Source organism: Narcine bancroftii, chromosome 7 (assembly GCF_036971445.1).
Source record: "Narcine bancroftii isolate sNarBan1 chromosome 7, sNarBan1.hap1, whole genome shotgun sequence".
NCBI classification, from domain to species: Eukaryota; Metazoa; Chordata; class Chondrichthyes; order Torpediniformes; family Narcinidae; genus Narcine; species Narcine bancroftii.
The window spans coordinates 156440367-156461221 of NC_091475.1; the positions used below are offsets into that span (position 1 = coordinate 156440367).

Below are 20855 nucleotides of genomic sequence, written 5' to 3' on the forward strand. Positions count from 1 at the left end.
GGTTAATATTTTTGATCCCTTTGTCAGAACTGGGAAAGAGAGAAAGTAAGTTCGTTTTAAGTTGCAGCGACAATGGGAAAAGTGGGGTAGGACAAAAGTATTATCTCTGATAGATGAGACCAGATTTGCTGTGAGGTGATGTATCACTGAAGGAAGTTGGAGAAAGAACATGTGCAAAAGAATGAGATAATAGCTGCAAGAAGTCAGTTAGAGAAGAAAAACGAAGAAATGCAGATGGTGGAGAGAGACTCCAGTGGACTTTCATTACAAATGGTAATTTAGGAAAATCTACCCAGTTCTGATAAAACAGAGAAAGCAAGTTGGGCAAGAGTCTTAGATTTTGCTGTCATGGGTTACAGCATGTTTTGTCTGCATACTAACCACAACAACACTGAAAAAACTTAAGGTTACAAAACGGTAAATATGGTAAAAAGACTGAAATGCTGGAGGAACTCCATAAAAAGCAAAGATGTATTGCTGATCTTTCAGGCCTGAGTCCTTTTTCAAGGAATAAGTAGAATGAGCCAGAAGCAGAATATCTCAGAATTGAGACACTGCCAACTGGGGAAGGAATCTAGACCAATAAAAGATGTTAATTGGATGTGATACGGGGAAGGGTGAGAATTTATCATGTGTATGCGAAAGGAGATAGGGAAGGGAAAGATAGAACTGGGGGAAGGGGTGGGTTGGGGGGGGGATGGTTTCAACGAAAGCCATCCGGTAGGAGGGTGCCCAGTCGGACGATGAAATGTTGTTCCTCCAATTTGTGGGTGGTCTCAGTCTGGCTGTGCATGAGACTGTAATGGACAGACATGTCAGCAAGGGAATGGGATGGGAAATTGAAATGGGTGGCCACTTGGAGATCCACACCATTACGGCAGACAGAGCCGAGATGCTTAACAAAGCGATCTCCCAGTCTGCCTCCAGTCACTTCAACGTAGAGTAGTCCACAACGGGAGCGCTGGATGCAGTAGATGACCCCTGCAGATTTAAAATTGAAATGTTGCTTCACTTGGAAGGACTGTTTGGGGCACCGAATGGTGATGAGGGAGGAGGTGTGGGTGCAAGTGGTCACAGGGTTAGGTACTAAGGGAATAATTGGTGGGGAGGGACAAGGGAGTTACAGAGGGAGCAGTACCTGCAGAAGGCAGAGAGGGAAATATGTGTCTAGTGGTGGGATCACATAGTAGGTGACAGAAATGGCAGACGAGGATGTGTTGGATGCAAAGGCTGGTGGGATGGAATGAGAGGACAAGAGGAATCCTGTCCTTGTTGTGCACGGGGGTGGACGGGGCCAAGGTAGATGTGTGAATAATGGATGAAATGCAGGTGAGTGCCAAGTTGATGGTGGTAGAGGGAAAACTATGTTGTTTGAAGGAGGACATCTCAGATGATCTGGCATGGAAGTCCTCTTCCTGGGTGCAGATGTGATGGAAATGAAGGAATTAAGAGAATGGAATGGAATCCTTCAATAGGACAGGGTGGGAAGAGGTATAGTTGAACTAGCTATGGGTGTTGGTGGGTTTGTAGATGTCTGTCAAAAATTTGTCTTCTGAGATGGGGACAGAGAGACCGAGGAAAGGGAGAGTGTTACTAGAGAAGGATGAAGTGAATTTGTGGTTGAGGTAGAAGTTGACAGCAAAGTGGATGAAGTCAACAAGCTCATCATGGGTGCACAAGGTAGAATCAAAGTAGTCTTCAATGTAGTGGAGGAAGAATTGAGGAGTCTTGCCTGTGTAGGTCTGTACAATTTCCCATACCACTCCCTTGCTGACATGTCGGTCCATGGTCTCATTCTCTGCTAGACTGATAACACAAGCAAATTGGAGGAACAACATCTCATCTTACAACTGGGCATCCTCCAACCGGATGCCATTAATATCAACTTCTCTGGCTTTTGTTAAACACCACCCACCCCCCCACTTCATTGCTGTGGCTTTCCCCCAGCTCTGTCTCTCCCTTCCATGTCTCCTTTCGCACCGGCATGATAAAGTCTCACCCCTCCCCTTTATCATACACCTTTTTGGTCTGGATTCATCCCCAGTCAGCATTGTCTGAATTTTGAGACTTAGATTTCCTGCTTTTGGCTCATTCTGCTTATTCCTTGAAGAAGGGCTCAGGCCTGAAATGTTGGCAATGTATATTTGCTTTTTATGGATGCTGAAACACCAGCTGAATTCTTCCAGCATTTTGATGTGTTTTTACTAGAATCACAGCATCTGCAGACGTTCATGTTTCACTCATTGGTAAGTATCGTTGCAGTTCCATCATAAGGTGAACCAAATCCAATAAGAACCTATTCCATTCTGGAGTAATCCTGTATTTTTTTAAAATACAGCTGTTAAGGGCTTTTTAACTATGAGCTCGTGGCGCCCAATTACACCCAATTAACCTACAACCCCTGGCATGTTTCGAAAGGTGGGAGGAAACTAGAGTTCCTGCACTCCTTACAGTCAGAGTAGGATTCAAACCCCGGTCCTGATCGCTTGTGTTGTAAAAGCATTCTGCCAACTGCTACGCCAAACTTGCCGCCCCTTTTCCTTTAACTCTATTCATTGTTTTTTTGCCTATGGCAAGTAAGTGCTCCCTCCTTGGGACAGGTCAGAAGTGGAAGTGGTTAATTTGGAATTTAGACTGCAGATTGATAGATGCATCTTAGAATATAATTTCATTTGAGTGTTCTTAGACTGGTCTACAGTGTTGGAACATCTGGAGTTACCGGTCGCTAGATAGAATGTGTCATTGTCGCATTCATTGAAGATGTTTAAATTGTAGCAGTGTGATCAACCTCCTTTGAAGAAGACCGCAGAGCCCACCTCACTGACAAAAGACAAAGGAGGAAAAACCCAACACCCAACCCGAACCAACCAATTTTCTCCTGCAACCGTGTCTGCCTGTCCCGCATCAGACTTGTCAGCCACAATCGAGCCTGCAGCTGACGTGGACTTTTACCCCCTCCATAAATCTTCGTCCGCGAAGCCAAGCCAAAGAAAAGAAAGAAAGAAAGAATTTGATATATCTGAGTGGATTCCTTAACCGTTTCAACCCTGAAATAAATAACATGTTTCCTTGACTGAAAACCAGTCTTTCAGAATTTTTTTGGGGGGGTGATTCAGTATTTTCTTGATCACCATTGTTCATTTTAAATCAAGAAGAATAAAAAGAGAAATTTCTTTTTAACTTAGAAAATGATAGATAGGGACAATGATATATTTGAAGTAGAAACATGAAATGCCAAAGATACAATGTGAAGATAGTTAGATTTCTTTAGATGTTTCTCCTCTATGCTGTGACATCAAAAATAGTATTTTTTCCTTGAACTGAAACGGAAAGTGTAACCATAATTCGTTCAGCTGGGTCAGATTTCATTATTAAAAAGAACAACAAAATCAAACAGCAATGGATAAAGCTTTTATGAAAGTGGATTAAATATATTGTTGTCGCTATGTATGTGGTTTAACTATGTGTCTAATGGTCACATTCAATTTTTAAAATTGTAGTTAATTGAATCATACAAAGAGGCAGCACAGAAGCAGGCCAGTTGAATTCTCCCACCAATGTTGACTCTTTCTCCCAATCTTGGAAATACTTTTCTTCCTGAGTTTTTTTAAAATGCATTGACTCTTCTTTGGGTCAACAACCACATTGGATAGAGGACCATTAAGCTCAATTATACTTCAAGGTTCTTTATTATTACATACTGCCTAGCTTAAAAAATTTTCACAACTTAGTACACTATAGCTACTGATGCATTCAATCAGACATGATCCAATCTTGTTGAACTGGCCAGGTTCACTCTGATGGCAAAGTGTCTTCTCTGAGTTCAGGGTCTCTCTTATGATGGTTGGTGTTGAGTTATCATTACTTATTTCTCCAATGTCTTTCTTTTATGTGTCTTCCAGAATTCTCAATGGGTTTGCTTTCTCTGACCCATGTAATTCATTCATCTATCCAAAGATTGTGCAAATAGTATATATCTGTTCTATTGTTCCCTTTGCAGCCTCCTAATTTAGAAACCTTGTTCAGGTGACCCTGAACACACAATATCAGTTGAATTAGCAGTCTAATTTTAGTCTCTTCTTTCAATGGACCAATAATTGCAATAAAGTTGTTTATTTTACCTGTTATGCTTGCTGGAGATCCCTTTGTTGGTGACAAGTCTACAAATGGTACTATTAAATATAATCTTAAATATCTATGTCGCCTTTCATGAAGTCATGCAGAAAAAAAGGTCCTTTCAGTCTGTTGAGTGCAAACAAACCACAAGGACCAATCTGATGCTAATCTATCTTTTTCTTCCCAGATTCCCTCCCAAATTACAGCATTCACCTATCCGCTGGGGGAAATTTATAGTGGGCATATTGATCCAAGCATTTTTGTGTTGTGAAAAGAAACAGGGGCACCCAGAGGAAACCACAAGGAGAATGTGAAACTCCATAACCCTATACAGGCTGTGCTGTCAGGATAAAATCTGGGTCACTGGAGCTGTGAAACAATGGTTCCATTCACTGCACCACTATTCATTTTAATGTTCTATGCTAAGTAGAATAACCACATCTTATCTAGTCTCTGTACATTATTGAAATTTGTTATCCATCACAATGTTCTTGTAACTTGTTTTCAAAACTTTATTATAAACGTACAAAAGGAAGAAGTTGCAATTTTATTCTTAGATGGGACTGTGCACAGGGAATAATTTAATTTTTAATTTTTTTATTAATAAAGTAACAAAGCCAATTTTAAAAGATTTTCTCCTTTCTTTGGAATCGGACAAAAGTTATACGATCTACAGTACAAAGAGGTGGAGATGGTGAGCAAATTTAGTTCTAAGGAGACACTACCAGGATCTTTCCTGGAACCACAAAAGGCATCATGAAGAAAGCACTTCAGTGCCTCTAGTTCCTCAGGAGTGTGCGGAGGTTTGGTATGATGTTGTAAATCCTGGCAAATTTCTAAAGATGTGTGGTAGAAAGTGTGCTCACCAGCTGCATCATGGTCTGTTATGAGGACACCAATACCCCTAAGCGTAAAGCCCTACAAAAGGTTGTGGACACAGCCCAGAGGAGTGGATGAGTGTTTCATGTCTGGTCTGGATAATGAAAAAGTTATATGAAGACTAAATTTAGAGACTAGTTCCAGATTGTTATTTCTAAAAAAATGATCAGGAATTTTAAAACAATTAACTGATTGTTATCGAAGCTTCTTCAACTTGGAAACATTAATGCAATGTCTCTCTACACTGAAACTGTTTTACCTGCTGGGTTTTGGCAGCTTTTTCAGTTTTTATTTTGCCACATAGCTACTTACATTACATTGTCTTGCTTAAATCACTTTGTGAAGTAAGACTCTTATCTGAGTCGGTGTGTTTTGTGTTGAGATCCACTCGAGGCAATAAAAAGTTATTGCATTACTGAAGGCTTGTTGGATTGCCATCCTGTTTTGCAGATATGAGGCAAAATTTCTTGTTGATGCAAAAATACCTGAAATTTACTCCATGAGCTCAATTGTGCTCTTAGATGTCCTGAGGTTATGTGATTTGCTAAATAAATGAAAGTATTTAAATATAATTTAATTATTCTCTTCAAGCAATTTAGATTATATATAGAAAAATGGCTTTATATCTGATATTCAATGAGAAAGAAAGGATTAGTCAATTCTATAATTTTCAGGTGTTATTTTGTAGCAGAAATAGATATCAAGATACTTGCAACAACTGGGTAGAAAATATAATCTTAGATATGTGTGTAAATGATTACACTTCTATATATTGCCATTTTCAATGTATCAAGCTATTTTAAGGAAGCTAAATCTCAAAAAGTTATTATCTGCATTTAACTCTTGAGTAACTTGGAGTGTCTAACTAATAATTTCATGTGATTTCACAGCATCTATCTGAAGCCACTGTTTTATCAGAGTCTTTCAGTATTGTATAATCCATATAATTAAAATGTGGCAGAGAATAATTGTTAAATCACAATTCACATTAATATGATATTATTTCTATTTTCGACTGGTTCATAAATTAAGACACATTTTATCTTTGATATGAAATGTTCTAGCTAAATATTGGATTTTTTTTTGAGTTGCACCAAAGTTAAAAGACACAGAGCATATTACAAACTACAACCTCTTCGAACTACACCAACATCTCCCCTGTGGTCGAGGCCTGTAGAAATATAACCTCGACCTGTTTCTTCACCAGTCACACCTATTGTCTGATACCCAATTACCATGGTTCTTCCCTAGATTTTTTTCCTCCTTTCTATATTATATCACCTTTTTTTAACCATGATCTTCATAAAGGGTCCCAAACCAAAATGTTGACTAAACATTTCTCTCCATGGATGCTGTCTAATCCATTGAGTTCCTCCAGCAACTTACTGTTTCTACAGGATTCCAGCTTTTGCAATTTTTGTTTCTCTTTGCTATTTTTAATGGTTGCATGCTAAATTATGCCTTTTAAAAATTATTTCCATCCATAAGACATTTCAAAAATAATTAAGATCAAAAGAAAACAAGGAAAGTTATCGGAATGTATTCAGCTTCTTCTGATGGATGATGTAAACATTGTAGAGTTAGTTCATTATTATAGACTACACCCTGAGGACTCGAATACCACAGACAAGACTTCTTGGAAGAAGAAAAATGGGAATTTTTCATTAGTTGTTATTCTGAAAGGAAACATTTCTCAATGAGGACTCGTAGTTTACAAAAAAAAAGACATTCAGCAACTCTGACCGCATTTTCTATTTGATAATTTTGTGCTTTTAATGCAAGTGTGAAACTGAAGTTTCACCTTTTGATGAGGTTAATTTTATTTGTAGAGTAGCCTTTACATTTGTTAGTAAACTGTCATCCACTTTATGTGGGTAGACCAGACACTCCAATTTCAGTGTCTGTCATAATCTCTATTCTCCTGCTATTGACTCCTTCTCTTTGTCCATCGTTTGATTCTGAACAAGATATTTTATGATTATCTGGATGATGTAACATATTCTGAGTTGTATTTTAGACATGAACAAAGCAACAAGTAATTAAAATTCCCATTAAATTGAAGGGTTGATATATAATTAAATCAATGTATCGATTTAAGAAGCAAAATAAAATAAATGTTCAGTAGGGATTGGCTTATTTTTTAAAAATGTTTCTTTCATTTCCGTGGTCATTTCTAATGTAGATGTATTGCATACTAAGTTTCTTTTTATAGTCACATAATAATTTGCAACATACATGACATACTTCAACTTGAGTCTGCTATAAGGCAAACCAATCCATGAGCATTGCCCGATGCTCTTAACACTAGGAGAAAAAAGCAAAAGAGAATCCATTCAGAGGCCGTGAGTGTCCATCGCTCCCACAGCCTCTGCAGCTGCACCACTGGCAACTCAAGCTCCAGGCCCAAACCTCGGATACGATCAGAAAGCCTTCAGTGCCTGAGGCCAACAAGTCACCAACAGCCCGCAGCCTGTGTGGGTCTTTCACCTTGGCTGGTCCACTGCTGTGGTGACCTTTCCTGTATAATCATATACTTGTCTCCCATACTTCTCCCTCTCAACAGGGATGATCTTCCCATTTCTGGTGTCCCTGCACTGGCCCACTGCACCCCTGGAGTCTGAAACCCCTCATGTCATGGTGCTGCGCACAGGCACTGCCATCTTGGTTACAGGCCACTTAAAGCCTGTGTGGAGACTGGGCAGTGGGACCAGCACTGTGTATACAGTAGCACCACTATTTCCATTTCCGTATACAAAGATATAAATGTGCTTAATTTTCAACATTGGTGACATTTAGAGAGTAAAAATGTTGTTAGATTCTAACACTGACCCAGCAATAAGGTTGACTTTTTTTGTTTGTATACAGGCAAGTCCTGCTCCCATTATTGTCAATACAGAAGCACTGGAGACAGTCCCCTATGTAAGTACAGCTCTTCAGAAATTATCTGTTTTACATTAATTGTGTTTAATACGATCTAATTTATGCTGCTGAATACCATTCCATATGATACAAATACACTTAGATTCTTAAAGAAATTAATGCTAAGGCTGTTGAGAGAACAATCCATTTTTAAAAGTAAAACTTTGTTAATGCAGCATCTGCTGGTTCAGAAATCATGATGGTCCAGCACACTCCTAAATCTAAGTGTAAACCAGAGTCCATGATGCAGGCACAGAATGCGGCCAGATTTTGGGTTCCTGACTGTAGGTTACAGCTGTGAGTTTGGACTGCAGGCTGGAGCCAGATGTTTGATGTCAATGGTAAACAGAAGTTTGAAGATGCTGTAAAACTAGAGTAACACAATAAGTGCTGGAGGAGCTCAGTGAGTCAGGCAGCATTGGTGGAAAGCCATAGATAATTAGAATCAAAAATTATAGTCATGAACTTGTGTCACAAAATTCATTGATTTGCAGCAGCATTGTTGAGCATTTCAGGTGCAAAATTGCTGTAAATTACATTTATGTAAATATTCTGTTTTAAAATATTAATGCAAAAGAAGAGAAAAAGTGAGGTAGCGTCTGTGGTTCACTGTCCATTCAGAAAAATGATGGCAGAGAGGAAGAAGCCATTTTTATACTCTTACAAGCCCAGAGGACCCCAAAACCCAGCAGCAATAGAATCTTGTTCTTTTTTTTAAATTTTTTATTTTTCACACCATAAACCACATTGACCATGATACATACTTGTTGACCTCTGTTAAGTCTCCTCTCATCCTTCTATGCTCCAAAAAGAAAAGTCCCACCTCTGCAAACCTTGCTTCATAAGAGTTATTTCCCAATCCAGACAACATCCTGGTAAATCTCCTCTGCACCCTCTCATAGCTTTCACATCCTTCCTATAATGAGGTGACCAGCACTGAACACAGTGTGTGGTCTCACCAAAGATTTGTAGAGTTGCAATATGACCTCTCAACTCTTGAACTCAATCCCCCATTAATGAAAGAACATCCCATATGCCTTTGTAACTCTCCCATCAACCTGTGTGGTGACTTTGAAGGATGTATGGATTTGGACCCAAGGTCCAAACCTGCAGTTTGCTGATGACACCAAAATTGTTGATGTAGGGGATAGTAAGGAATTTTATCTAATTTTACAACAAGATCTAGATCAATTGTGTTAGTGGACTAAGATGTGGCAAGTGACATTTAACTCTTAAAAGTATGAGGTGTTTCACTTTCCTGAGTTAAACCAGGGCAGGACCTAAATAGTGAATGGTAGAATATTGAAGAATGTTGTAGAACAGAGAGAAATAGCGATACAAGTACATAGTTCCTTGAAAGTGACGGCTCTTGTGGATAAGGTGGTGAAAAAGGTGTTTGCACACTTGCCTGCTTTGGGCAGGGGAGAGAGTACAAAACTGGAACTCATAATTCAGCTGTGCAAGGCATTGGTAAGATCACATTTACAGTATTGTGTACAGCTCTGGTCACCCAGCTCTCGGAAGCTTTCGGAATTCATCAGGACATTGCCAGGCCTGGAGGGGTTTAGTTTAGTTTGAGGGAGAGGCATGGATAAAGTGGATGCACACCGTCTTTTTTTCCTGAGGTAGATGATTCTAGAACAAGAGGGCATAGATTTAAGGTGAGAATGGAAAGATTTAGGAGGGAGCTGAAAGATTTATTTTCACTCAGATATCTGGAATGATCTGCCAGATGAAACTGTAGAAGCAACCAAATAACAACATTCAAAGGGTATTTGGACAAATCTATAGATAAGGGTTCACAGGAATACTGATCAACTGCTGCTACATAAGATGAGCCCAGAATACCATATTGGTCAGCATGGAATAATTGCACCAAAGGGTCTGTTGTCTGCTATATTGACTCTGACTTCACTTTTAAATGCATATTCTCTGTTAATATTGTTAATGCTACAGCTGTCCAAAGCTGCCAGGCATTCCTGGGACAGGTTCTTGGGATTCAAGAGGTTGTTGAGGGCAAGAAGGGCTTGGATGCTAAAGACTTGCTGATGGGGTAGGAAATTTGAGTCTGGAGCTCAAGTTACTGATGGATCTAACAGGGGTCTGTGTAGCTGCAGGAGCACTGGAGGTGTATCCTCAGACCCTCAGTGACCCTGAAGGGATTCTCTTTTGCTTCTCTTTCTCTCGTACTGCATGGGGTGCCAGCCGACACTAATGGTGGCTATTTGTTTGCCTTATGGCAGGCAGAGGCAATTTCAGGTAATATTACATGTTCTGTACTATTACATGGCAATAAAGGAATTTTGATAACTCTTGAGGCCTTCTTGCCAACTTTGTCTCACGGGGAACCTGTTACTTAAGAGAGGCCATCTCATCCAGCCTTCTGCATCCAAAAAGTAAGAGAGAGTCCATGGCTACTGAAAATGGAAAGACCATGTCCAGGACAATCTGATCCATAGTATTTCCAATACTTGAGACACCCATGTGTGTAGTGTTTCCAATACTTGAGCCACGCATGTGTGTTGTCATCATAAGTCTTTTGGAAACGCGTATATTTGAGAGTGTAAATATATTCAGATGTTTTTTGACCTCATTTTCTAAAGGCTCAAGATGATTGAAAAGCAGGTCAGTTCTTGTGCAAATGTCTCCATTCATTTTAAATTAATTTCTCATGTCTTTTTTGGCATTTAGGTCAATGGAACAGAAATAGAATATGAATTTGAAGAAATCACATTGGAACGAGTGAGTTAAAATGGTTTCTATTACATATTCTTATTGACTGCACAGTTTGGAACATGGTTTCTCTCTTTTGCTTCAAATTAAGAAATATCAGTTGATTATTCTTGCAATTCACTGAAGTAATTGGATTATGAAACTTGCAATGTTTATATCAATTTTTAAAATCTGAGTACATTTTAAAATTTAATATCAGTTTTTCACAAAATGCATATGGATTAATAATAATTGTACAAAAGTGAAGGGATAGTATAAGCTGCATAGTAGCTTAAATTTATATAATTCTTTTGGTAATGTTGGAATTTACAGTAGTTATTTTTATTTGCATTTATTCTATTTGCCAAAAAATTGGCAACTTAAAACTAACATTTCCCAGTTACTTGTGGTTTAATTGCATTAAATGTCAATGTCACTAAGGTTGAACGGAAGTCACAACATATTTGAATAAAATTTTCATTCTCTTGAATACTTTCGAAACTAAACAGGGAGCACATTTAATAATTGATGATCATACTTTGTGATTATTGTAATAATCAGAAGAAATTTTAAATGATCTAATTGAGGGAACTGAATAGAATTTCCATAAAGTTGTGTACACAAAATAATAAAATTTTAAGAACATATTGACAAAGTCCAAAGCATTAGATTAAAAATAAATGCCAATAATAAGATAAGACTGGAACCAAAGGGAAAAAAACTATAAAATAATTTCTATATAAAAGGGATTAAATAATTGACGGACAGCATTTAAAATATCAGTAGAATTCAGGAAAAATACATTCCACAAAAATATAGATGAGCATTCTGATAATGGTAGAGTATGAGTGAATGATAATGGAAGAGTAAAATCAAAGGTGAAGATGTAAAAGGGCTATTAAATAGAAAGAAAAAACAGTTAACAATTGTTAGATAACATCAAGGAAAAATCAAATCTGGATAGAGCCAATAAGGGTGCACATATTAAACTCACAGATATGACATTACAATCCAGAGCAATTACTTTGCCTCCCAGTGTCACCAGAAAATTAAAGTGTGAGAGGTGGCACATAAAAAATAGTATTAACATATTTAAAATTATTATGAAACTAGACACAGGATTAAAAAAAAAGGATAGATTTTGTGTGCACATTAAAATACTAAGAAAGAAATAGCAATAGAGCTAATAAATATATCATGATCCTTTTTAGGAATGTGGATGGTATTTAGTGGCTGTTCTGAATTAATTTGCATTGAGTAGATGGTTGTGCACCATCTTCTTCATCTGCTGCTATTTATTTATTTCGACCTGTGTGGAAAGCTATGCCACAGAAATGCTTTGAAGGGTTTTCCAAGAATTGGCCACAGCAACAATGGATTTCTAAACCAGGAAAATCTATGGCTTGGGAGGGAAGGGATAGAGGGGTGGTGGGGTTAAGGAAACTTGTAGCTTTTGGTTTCTTATCCTTTTGAATGGTAGAGGTTGTAGTTTTGGGAAGTTGATTTTGAAGAAACATTGGCAAGTAGAAGAGCAAGAATAAATAATGAAACACATGCAAATAAATGAAAGAAACGGTTGGAAGGCTGGAGAAAAGGTGAGCATTGTGGAAGGTTAAGATGGAGAGTTTCTTAATTCATGGTTGAACCTTGTGCAAGATCTGGAAAGGGATAGAAAACTCTTTTATCAAAATGGAATGAACCTATGGAATATCTTTGTCCCAAGAGTTTTTATGATTGTTGAACTTGTTATCAATATTCAGCAAATTACCAACACCATTTGATTCACATTTACTTTGATCAGGCTTGCCATTGACTCCAGATGCAACTCATGTAGTTGACACTCAAATGCCCTCTGAAGGGGTCTTGTAACTCACTCAGTTGTATCATTGCTCGTATCTATGTTCAACAAGAGAAAGAAAAGTATTTTGTTTAAATCCTGGAGGTCTGTGCCCAAGATGGCAGCACCTGTCCTGGGCAGCATACCATGAGGGCTTGGAGACTCTGGGGGGATTAGGGAGGAGGTTGTTGCCAATTTGTGGTTGAAGGACTGTGGGCTGCTGGGGTCTGGCTCATAGGAACTAAGTATCAAAACTGGGATTTGAGAGGGTGCTGAGGGCAAGAAGGAGTCCTGAAGGGGCCTTAGCACTGAAGGCTTCCTTATCATATCACAGGTTTGGATCTGGTGCTCAGGTTGCCGATGGTTTGAACTTTGAAGGGTTGTGATCTCAGGATTGCTACCGGTGCCACATACTAGAGGTTAGATGTAGGAGGATAATCCATCTTAACACGTGGCTTCAGGTTTCTGGATCATTAGGCTCTCTTCCAGGAAAGGTTGGGCCTGTTCCGACAGGATGGTTTGCATCTGAACTGGAAGAGGACTAATATCCTTGCAAGAAGGTTTGCTACTGCTGCTCTGGTGGGTTTAAACTAGATTTGCAGGGGGATTGGAACCAGAGTGCCAGAGCAGATAGAGAAGCAGAGGAGAGAAAAGATGATGTGAAAATTGCATGCACATTGAAAAGTCAACAGGTTGTACGTGGTGTAAATCATCTCAGGTGCACCTATTTGAATGCAGGGAGTATTGTAGGAAAAGCAGACAAACTTAGAGTGTAGATTGGCATGTGGAATTATGACATTGTGGCCATTAGTGAAACTTGGTTGCAGGAAGGCAGGAATGTTCTGGACTTACGTTGCTTTAGATGCGATAGAACGGGTTGAGGGGAGGTTGGATGAAAGGGGGAGTAGTGACATTGCTCATCAGGGAAAATATCACACCTATGCTCAGAATCAGAATTAGAATTTATTGTCATGAATAAGTCATGAAATTTGGTGTTTTGTGGCAGCATCATAGAGCAAACATTCATATAAACCACTTTACAACAATAAATTTTAAAAAGTAGTGGACAAAAAGTAAGGCAGTGTCAATAGTTCATTTTTGAATCTGATGGCAGCAGGGAGGAAGCTGTCCTTGTGCTGCTGAGTGCTTGTCTTTAGGCTCCTGTACCTTTTTCCCGATGGTAACAAAGTGAGGAGGGCATGGCCTGGATGGTGGGGTTTTTTGAGATGTGATGTAATATTTATAGATGTATTTGGGAGATAAATTGGTAAAAATAGATGTTACATACATACACACACTTTAAAACAGATCTTAATTGAAATACTGAAGAATTCATATTCAGTGACTTTACAGAAACTATGGAGAATGCTATGCACATTTCACCAGTAGGTGCTAATTGAAATGATGTCATGAAATGAATGGACTTGAGATAGGTTGTCTGTGTTGAACATTTTTACAAGACTTCTGACCTTTCTGCAAAATGTTCACTCAAAGGTCACTCCTGGGTTCTTGTTTACCTAAAAACAACAGATGGGAGCAGAAGACTAACTTCTATAGTTTGCTGGAGAAGGGGGGGTTTTTTGCAAGAGAGAGAGAGAGAGAGAGAGAGAGAGAGAGAGAGAGAGAGAGAGACTGAACAGTCAGAGCTGAAACAAGCAGGAGAAGCTTGTTGGAACTGAAACAAAAGCTCCAGAGCGGCAGATGGCTGGAAGTACTATCTGTTTGATGTTTCTTTTGGAATAAGCGAGACAAAAAGGAACTCTGTGGTAGCCTGAAAGAAAAAGGTTATCATCTGGAGAACCCTGATGGGGCAAGTTTCATCAGCAAGACACTGAAGTGACTAATGGTGGCACCTCAGTTGTGGAAATCCTGGAACGATAAATCTCTCTCTGCAAACCCTACGAGAACCTTCCTGAGTGGTAAATTTCGAGCACCAAAGCCTGGTGAACTTTATACATTTTAAATTCTGTGCACAGTATAAGAATTGCCTGCAACCAGTGAATTTGGAAGAATGAGAAGTGAGATTGAACTGTGAACCAAAGAACTTTTCTTAAATTTACACATACATTACATACACGTGCATTTAGAATTAGAAGGGGGTTAAGTTGAGTTAGTTAAGTTAGTAGAGATAAGTTAAAATTTGATTGTTTTCATGTTTAAAGATAATTAAAAACAACTTTTCTTTAAGTAACTATTCGTCATGGTGAATATCTATTGCTGCTGAGTTTTAGGGTCCTTTGGACTCGTACAGAGGATAGAGGCTGCTTTTTTAAGACACCAACTCTTGTAGATGTCCTTGATGGAGTGAAGTCTAGTGCCTGTGATGTCACAGGCCAAGTTAACAACCCTCTGGAGTTTTTTCTTGTCCTTGGACCCTCCATACCAAACATTGATGCAACGAGCCAAAATACTCTCAACAGTACATTTGTAGAAGTTTTCAAGTGTCTGCAATGATATATTGAATATTCTCAAATACCTCACAAAGTATAGCTGCTGGCAAGCCTTCTTCATGATGCATCGACATGGAGGCTCGTCATGATTGGGACAAATTGTTTTCGGGCAAGGATGTGCGAGGCAAGATGAAGGTCTTCAAAAATGAAATTTTGAGAGTACAGAGTTTGTATGTTCCTGTCCAGATGAAAGATTTTGAGGGATATTTGGGATCTGGTTTGAAGAGGAGAGAAGTATATAGCAGGTATAGGCAACAAGGAGTAAATTAGATACTTGAGGAGTATACAAAAAACAAGAAAAACCTCAAGAAAAAATCAAGAAGGCTACAATGAAGATACGAGGTTGCTTTGGCAGAGAATGTGAAGGCACATCCTAAGGTTATATAAAGAGTAAAATTGGTCCCCTTGAAGATCAGTGTGGTGGGCTTTGTATTGGGCCAAAATACATGGGAGAGATCATAAATGGTTTTTTTTCATCTGTATTCACTCAGAAAATAGGCACAGAGTGGTGGGAAGTAAGTGAGGTTATGGAACAGGTACAGATTAAAGAGGAGGAGGTGCTTGATGTCTTAAAGCAAATAAGGATAGATAAATCCCCAGGGCCTGACAAGATATTCCCTTGGACGTTGAGGGATGCTAATGTAGAAATTTCAGGGGCTCTTGCAGAAATATTTAAAATGTCCTTAGGCACTGGTGTGGTGTCGGAGGATTGGAGGATACCTCACGTTATTCCGTTGTTTAAAAAAGGCTATATAAGTAACCCTGGAAATTATAGGCCAGTGAGCCTCACATCAGTAGTAAGTAAATTATTAGATGTTCTAAGACAGTGATTGTCAACCTTTTTCTTTCCATTTGCATACCACTTTAAGTATTCCCAATGCCCTAAGTGCTCTGTGATTAGTAAGGGATTACTTAAGGTGTTATGTGAGTGGGAAGGTAAGGTTGAGGATCACTGCTCTAGACCCAATTGTTACTGAAATATTTTGCTTGAGAAAAATTGTCATTGGCCCATTTCCTTTGGTGTTATGAAACCGTTCACATAACAAGTCAATTAGGTACAATTAAAATAGTAGTTTTCAAATTTTTTCTTTCCACCCACATTCCGCCTTATGCAATCCAATACTAATCACAGAGCACTTATGGCATAGGGAATACTTAAGCAGTATGTAAGTGGAAAGAAAAAGGTTGCGAACCACTGTTCTAAGAGATTAGATATACAATTATTTGGATAGCCAGGAATTCATTAGGAATAGGAAACATGGCTTTGTGCATGGCCAATCATGTTTAACCAATCTTATAGAGTTTTTTGAGGAGGTTACCAGCAAAGTTGATGAAGGAAAGGCTGTGGATGTTGTATGCATGGTCTTTAGTAAAGCCTCCCACATGGGAGATTAGTCAGGAAGGCTAATATGCTACGTATTCACGATGAAGCAGTGAACTGGATTTGACATTGGCTGGACAGGAGAAGCCAGAAAGTAGTGGTGGAAGATTTTTTTTTTCTCAAACTGGAGGCATGTGACTAGTGGTGTGCCTCGCCGATCAGTGGTGGGACCATTGATGTTTGTCATCTACTTTAAGTTTGCAGATAATACTAAGATTAGAGGCTTGGTGGACAGCGACGGAAGTTTTCAAAGCTTGCAGGAAGATTTGGACCAGCTGGAAAAATGGGCTGCAAAATGGCAGATGGAATTTAATGCAGACAAGTGTGAAGTGTTGATTTTGAAAGGACAAACCAAGAAAGGACGTGCATGGTAAATGGTAGGGCACTGAGGATTGTGGTAGAACAGAGGGACGTGAGAATACAGATACACAATTCCCTGAAAGTGGCATCACAGGTGGATAGGGTTGTATAAAGAGAGCTTTTGGCATATTGGTCTTCATGAATCAAAGTCTTGAGTATAGGTGTTGGGATGTTATGATAAAGGTGTATAAGACATTAGTGAGGCCAAATTTAAAGTATAGTGTGGAGCTTTGGTAACTTAACTACAGGAAAGATATCAATAAGATAGAAAGAGTGCAGAGAAGATTTACTAGGATGTTGCCTGGGCTTCAGGAACTGAGTTTCAGGGAAAGGTTAATCAGGTTAGGATTTTATTCCCTGAAGCATTGAAGATTAAGGGGAGATTTGATAGAGGTATTTAAAATTATGAGGGGGATAGGCAGAGTAAATGTTGGTAGGCTTTTTCCACTGAAGGTAGTTGAGATACAAACCAGAGCTCAGGGATTAAGGGGAAAAGTTTAGGAGGAAAATTAGGGGAACTTCTTCACCTGGGTGGCACGGTTGGTGTAGCGCTTTCACAGCGCCAGCAATTGGAACTGAGGTTCAAATCCCACTCTGCCTGTAAGAAGTTGGTGCATTCTCCCCTTGTTTGCATGAGTTTTCCTGGGGTCTCCAGATTCCTCGCACTATTCAAAACGTATTGGATGTGTATGTCAATTGGGTGTAAAATGGACAGCTTCGACTCATGCGGTGAAATGGCCTGTTACTGTGCAGTATATCTCAATTTAAAATTTAAAACTTTTAATTAAATTTTAAAATTTGCACAGAGAGCGTTGGGACTATGGAACAAGCTGCAAGCTGAAGTGGTGAATGTGGGTTGAATTTTAACATTTAAAAATAATTTGGACAGGTTCATGGATGGGAGAGGTATGGACTGGATGTAGGTCAGTGGGACTAGGCAAAAGAAAATGGTTTGGCACAGTCTAGAAGGGCTGAAGTGGCCTGTTTCTGTGCTATAATGTTCTATGGAACTGGAGAGGCTGCGGGACTGCTGGAGGTAAATCCGTGGTCATTCAGTGTCTTTGGCCATGGCAACTCTTTGTTTGCTTTATGTAGATAAAGTTGAAATACATCATGTATCTTACATTTTTAATGTATTATAACATGACAATAAAAGGGACCTTTGAACTTTGTTTTGCAGGACTTTCTGCTCATTGTTATTGGTGGCCCCATACCAGGCTGTGAGGCAGCCAGTCGGCACACTTTCCAGTACACATCTGTGGAAGTTTGCCCAGGTTCCCTATCACATACCAAACCTCCAAAAACTCCTGAGGAAGTAGAGGTGCTGACATGTTTTCTTCACAATGACATTAGTATGATGGGTCCAAGAAAAATCCTCTGAGTTCGTGACTCCAGGAATTTAAATGAGCTCATCTTGTCCACCTCTGATTCCCTGCCATGATCACTGAATCATGCACCTCTGGTTTTCCTTTTCTAAAGTCTACAATTAGTTCCTTGGTCATGATGACTGAGTGTGAGGTTGTTGTTAGTACACAATTCAGACAACTTTTCAATCTTTCTTCTGTATGCTGACTCAAACCCTTTTTATACAGCCCAGTCCAGTGATATCACCAGCAAATTTTAATGGTGTTGTTATAATGAACTGCATAGTCATAGGTGTAAAGTGAATAGAGCAGGGGACTAAGTACACAGTCCTGTGGAGCTCCAATGCAAATTGTCAAGATGTTCTTGCCATTCCACACTGACTAGGGTTCAAAGGTGAGGAAATCCAGTTGAGTACCTAGACTTCGACTTTGGAATTTGCTGATTAGTTTTGAAGGGATGATGGTATTGAATGTCAAACTGAAATCAATAAAGAAAATCCTACATCTTTGCTGTTCAGGTGTTCCAGGGTTTTGTGTAGAGCCAGTGAGATTGAATCTGCCATGGACTGATGTTCCACTAAACAAATTGATGGATCCATGTCACTGCTCAGATATGAGCAGATATGCGTCAACATCAGCCTCTCAAACTGTGGATGTGCGTGCCACTGGTCGATCATCTTTTAGATAGGTTAAAACACCCTTCTTGGACACCTTTTGATGAAGCCTGTTTGAAACAGGTGGGTACCACACCCTGTCGGAGTGAGATGATACATTGATAACACATTTACACTGCTAATTTTGGGTTTTGTCAATACCTCTTGGCTATAATCCTAAAAATAACCTTGGTCCAGAAACCAAATAACTGAAATACAGAATAAATGCAATGAACATTATTTATAAAATGCACTACAGTCACTGACCTTAACTACTGCAGTAGCACGATCTAAATCTGTGTCATGTACCACCAGGAAGGACAAGGGCAGAAAGCATATAAGAATACCATCAACTTGGAAATGTATTGTTGGTCCTGCATCTTTACTGTATAAATGGACAAGTTTAGGGTCTTGAATAATGACTGCCCTTAATAAGGTGGTAAATCAAGAAGAAAGCTCTCAACCACTTTCTGAAGGATAATTGGGAATGGGGAATATAGCTGATTTTGCCAGTGTTGACCAGATTCTGAAAGTAAATTTTAAAAATGTTCGTTAATGGAATAATCAATGACTTTGGTGGATGTATTTTTGAAAATGAAGATGGAAATCTTATAGATTTTTGGTTGGGTTCTATGAACAATGTAGGTTAAATAGAGAATAGACTTTAATTTGGGTTGCAATACACATGTATTGAGATATTCAGAAAAGCAGTCAAATTAACAATATGACAATGTGGTGCTTTCTTTCAACATATATCCTGGAAATTAAACCTCACACCAATAAGTAAAATAACACAGGATTTCCTGCTTTGCGGAAACTGCCAAAATGTTTGGCCTGGAAGTCAGCCTGAAGAAAACTGAGGTCCTCCATCAGCCAGCTCCCCACCATGACTACCAGCCCCCCCACATCTCCATCGGGCACACAAAACTCAAAACGGTCAACCAGTTTACCTATCTCGGCTGCACCATTTCATCAGATGCAAGGATCGACAATGAGATAGACAACAGACTCGCCAAGGCAAATAGCGCCTTTGGAAGACTACACAAAAGAGTCTGGAAAAACAACCAACTGAAAAACCTCACAAAGATAAGCGTATACAGAGCCGTTGTCATACCAACACTCCTGTTCGGCTCCGAATCATGGGTCCTCTACCAGCACCACCTACGGCTCCTAGAACGCTTCCACCAGCGTTGTCTCCGCTCCATCCTCAACATCCATTGGAGCGCTTACACCCCTAACGTCGAAGTACTCGAGATGGCAGAGGTCGACAGCATCGAGTCCACGCTGCTGAAGATCCAGCTGCGCTGGATGGGTCACGTCTCCAGAATGGAGGACCATCGCCTTCCCAAGATCGTGTTATATGGCGAGCTCTCCACTGGCCACCGTGACAGAGGTGCACCAAAGAAAAGGTACAAGGACTGACTAAAGAAATCTCTTGGTGCCTGCCACATTGACCACCGCCAGTGGGCTGATATCGCCTCAAACCGTGCATCTTGGCGCCTCACAGTTTGGCGGGCAGCAACCTCCTTTGAAGAAGACCGCAGAGCCCACCTCACTGACAAAAGGCAAAGGAGGAAAAACCCAACACCCAACCCCAACCAACCAATTTTCCCTTGCAACCGCTGCAATCGTGTCTGCCTGTCCCGCATCGGACTTGTCAGCCACAAACGAGCCTGCAGCTGACGTGGACTTTTTACCCCCTCCATAAATCTTCGTCCGCGAAGCCAAGCCAAAGAGTATTTAAAAATAAGATAAAAGACCAGGGATTGATTCTTTACGCGACACCAGTTGATAAATGATGCTGATGGCAAGAAGAGGAGCCATTGATTAAAGAAAGCACAGCTGCTATATCTGGATAATGCAAGTTCAATAACACAAAGACAAATCAATGGCACAGAATAGTGTTGTCAACTGTGTTCAGTCACCACAAAGAGGCTGCTTCCTGAAGTCGAGCATTTTTCAGCTCACTTGACGACTTGTGGTCAACTTGAGGTTTAATTTGTCAACATGCAGGTTTCCATTCTTGATTTCTGTAATATATAAATCAAATTGGGGACCATTTAGATGAATTTTATTCATTTATGATTTCCTTCCTACCTGAATAAAGAAAACTGTAGTTGCAATTATTTAATGATTACATAACTGCTTAATTTCTATCTGTACAAAAATAACTGCAGTGCGGCT

The 20855-nt window shown here is 39.5% G+C and overlaps 1 protein-coding gene across 7 annotated transcripts in view; it reads left to right on the forward strand.

The window, feature by feature from the left end:
• The window catches only part of LOC138739254 (disks large homolog 2-like), a 784112-nt gene that overhangs the window by 331761 nt on the left and 431496 nt on the right, over positions 1-20855 (forward strand). For 6 of the 7 annotated variants that reach the window (XM_069890958.1, XM_069890959.1, XM_069890960.1 and 3 more), the window contains 2 exons: positions 7861-7914; positions 10606-10656. In XM_069890958.1, coding sequence (XP_069747059.1) covers positions 7861-7914; positions 10606-10656 — 105 coding nt within the window. Of the gene's footprint in view, positions 1-7857; positions 7915-10605; positions 10657-20855 lie in introns of those variants that run through there. The other variant, XM_069890964.1, reaches the window with a different exon arrangement.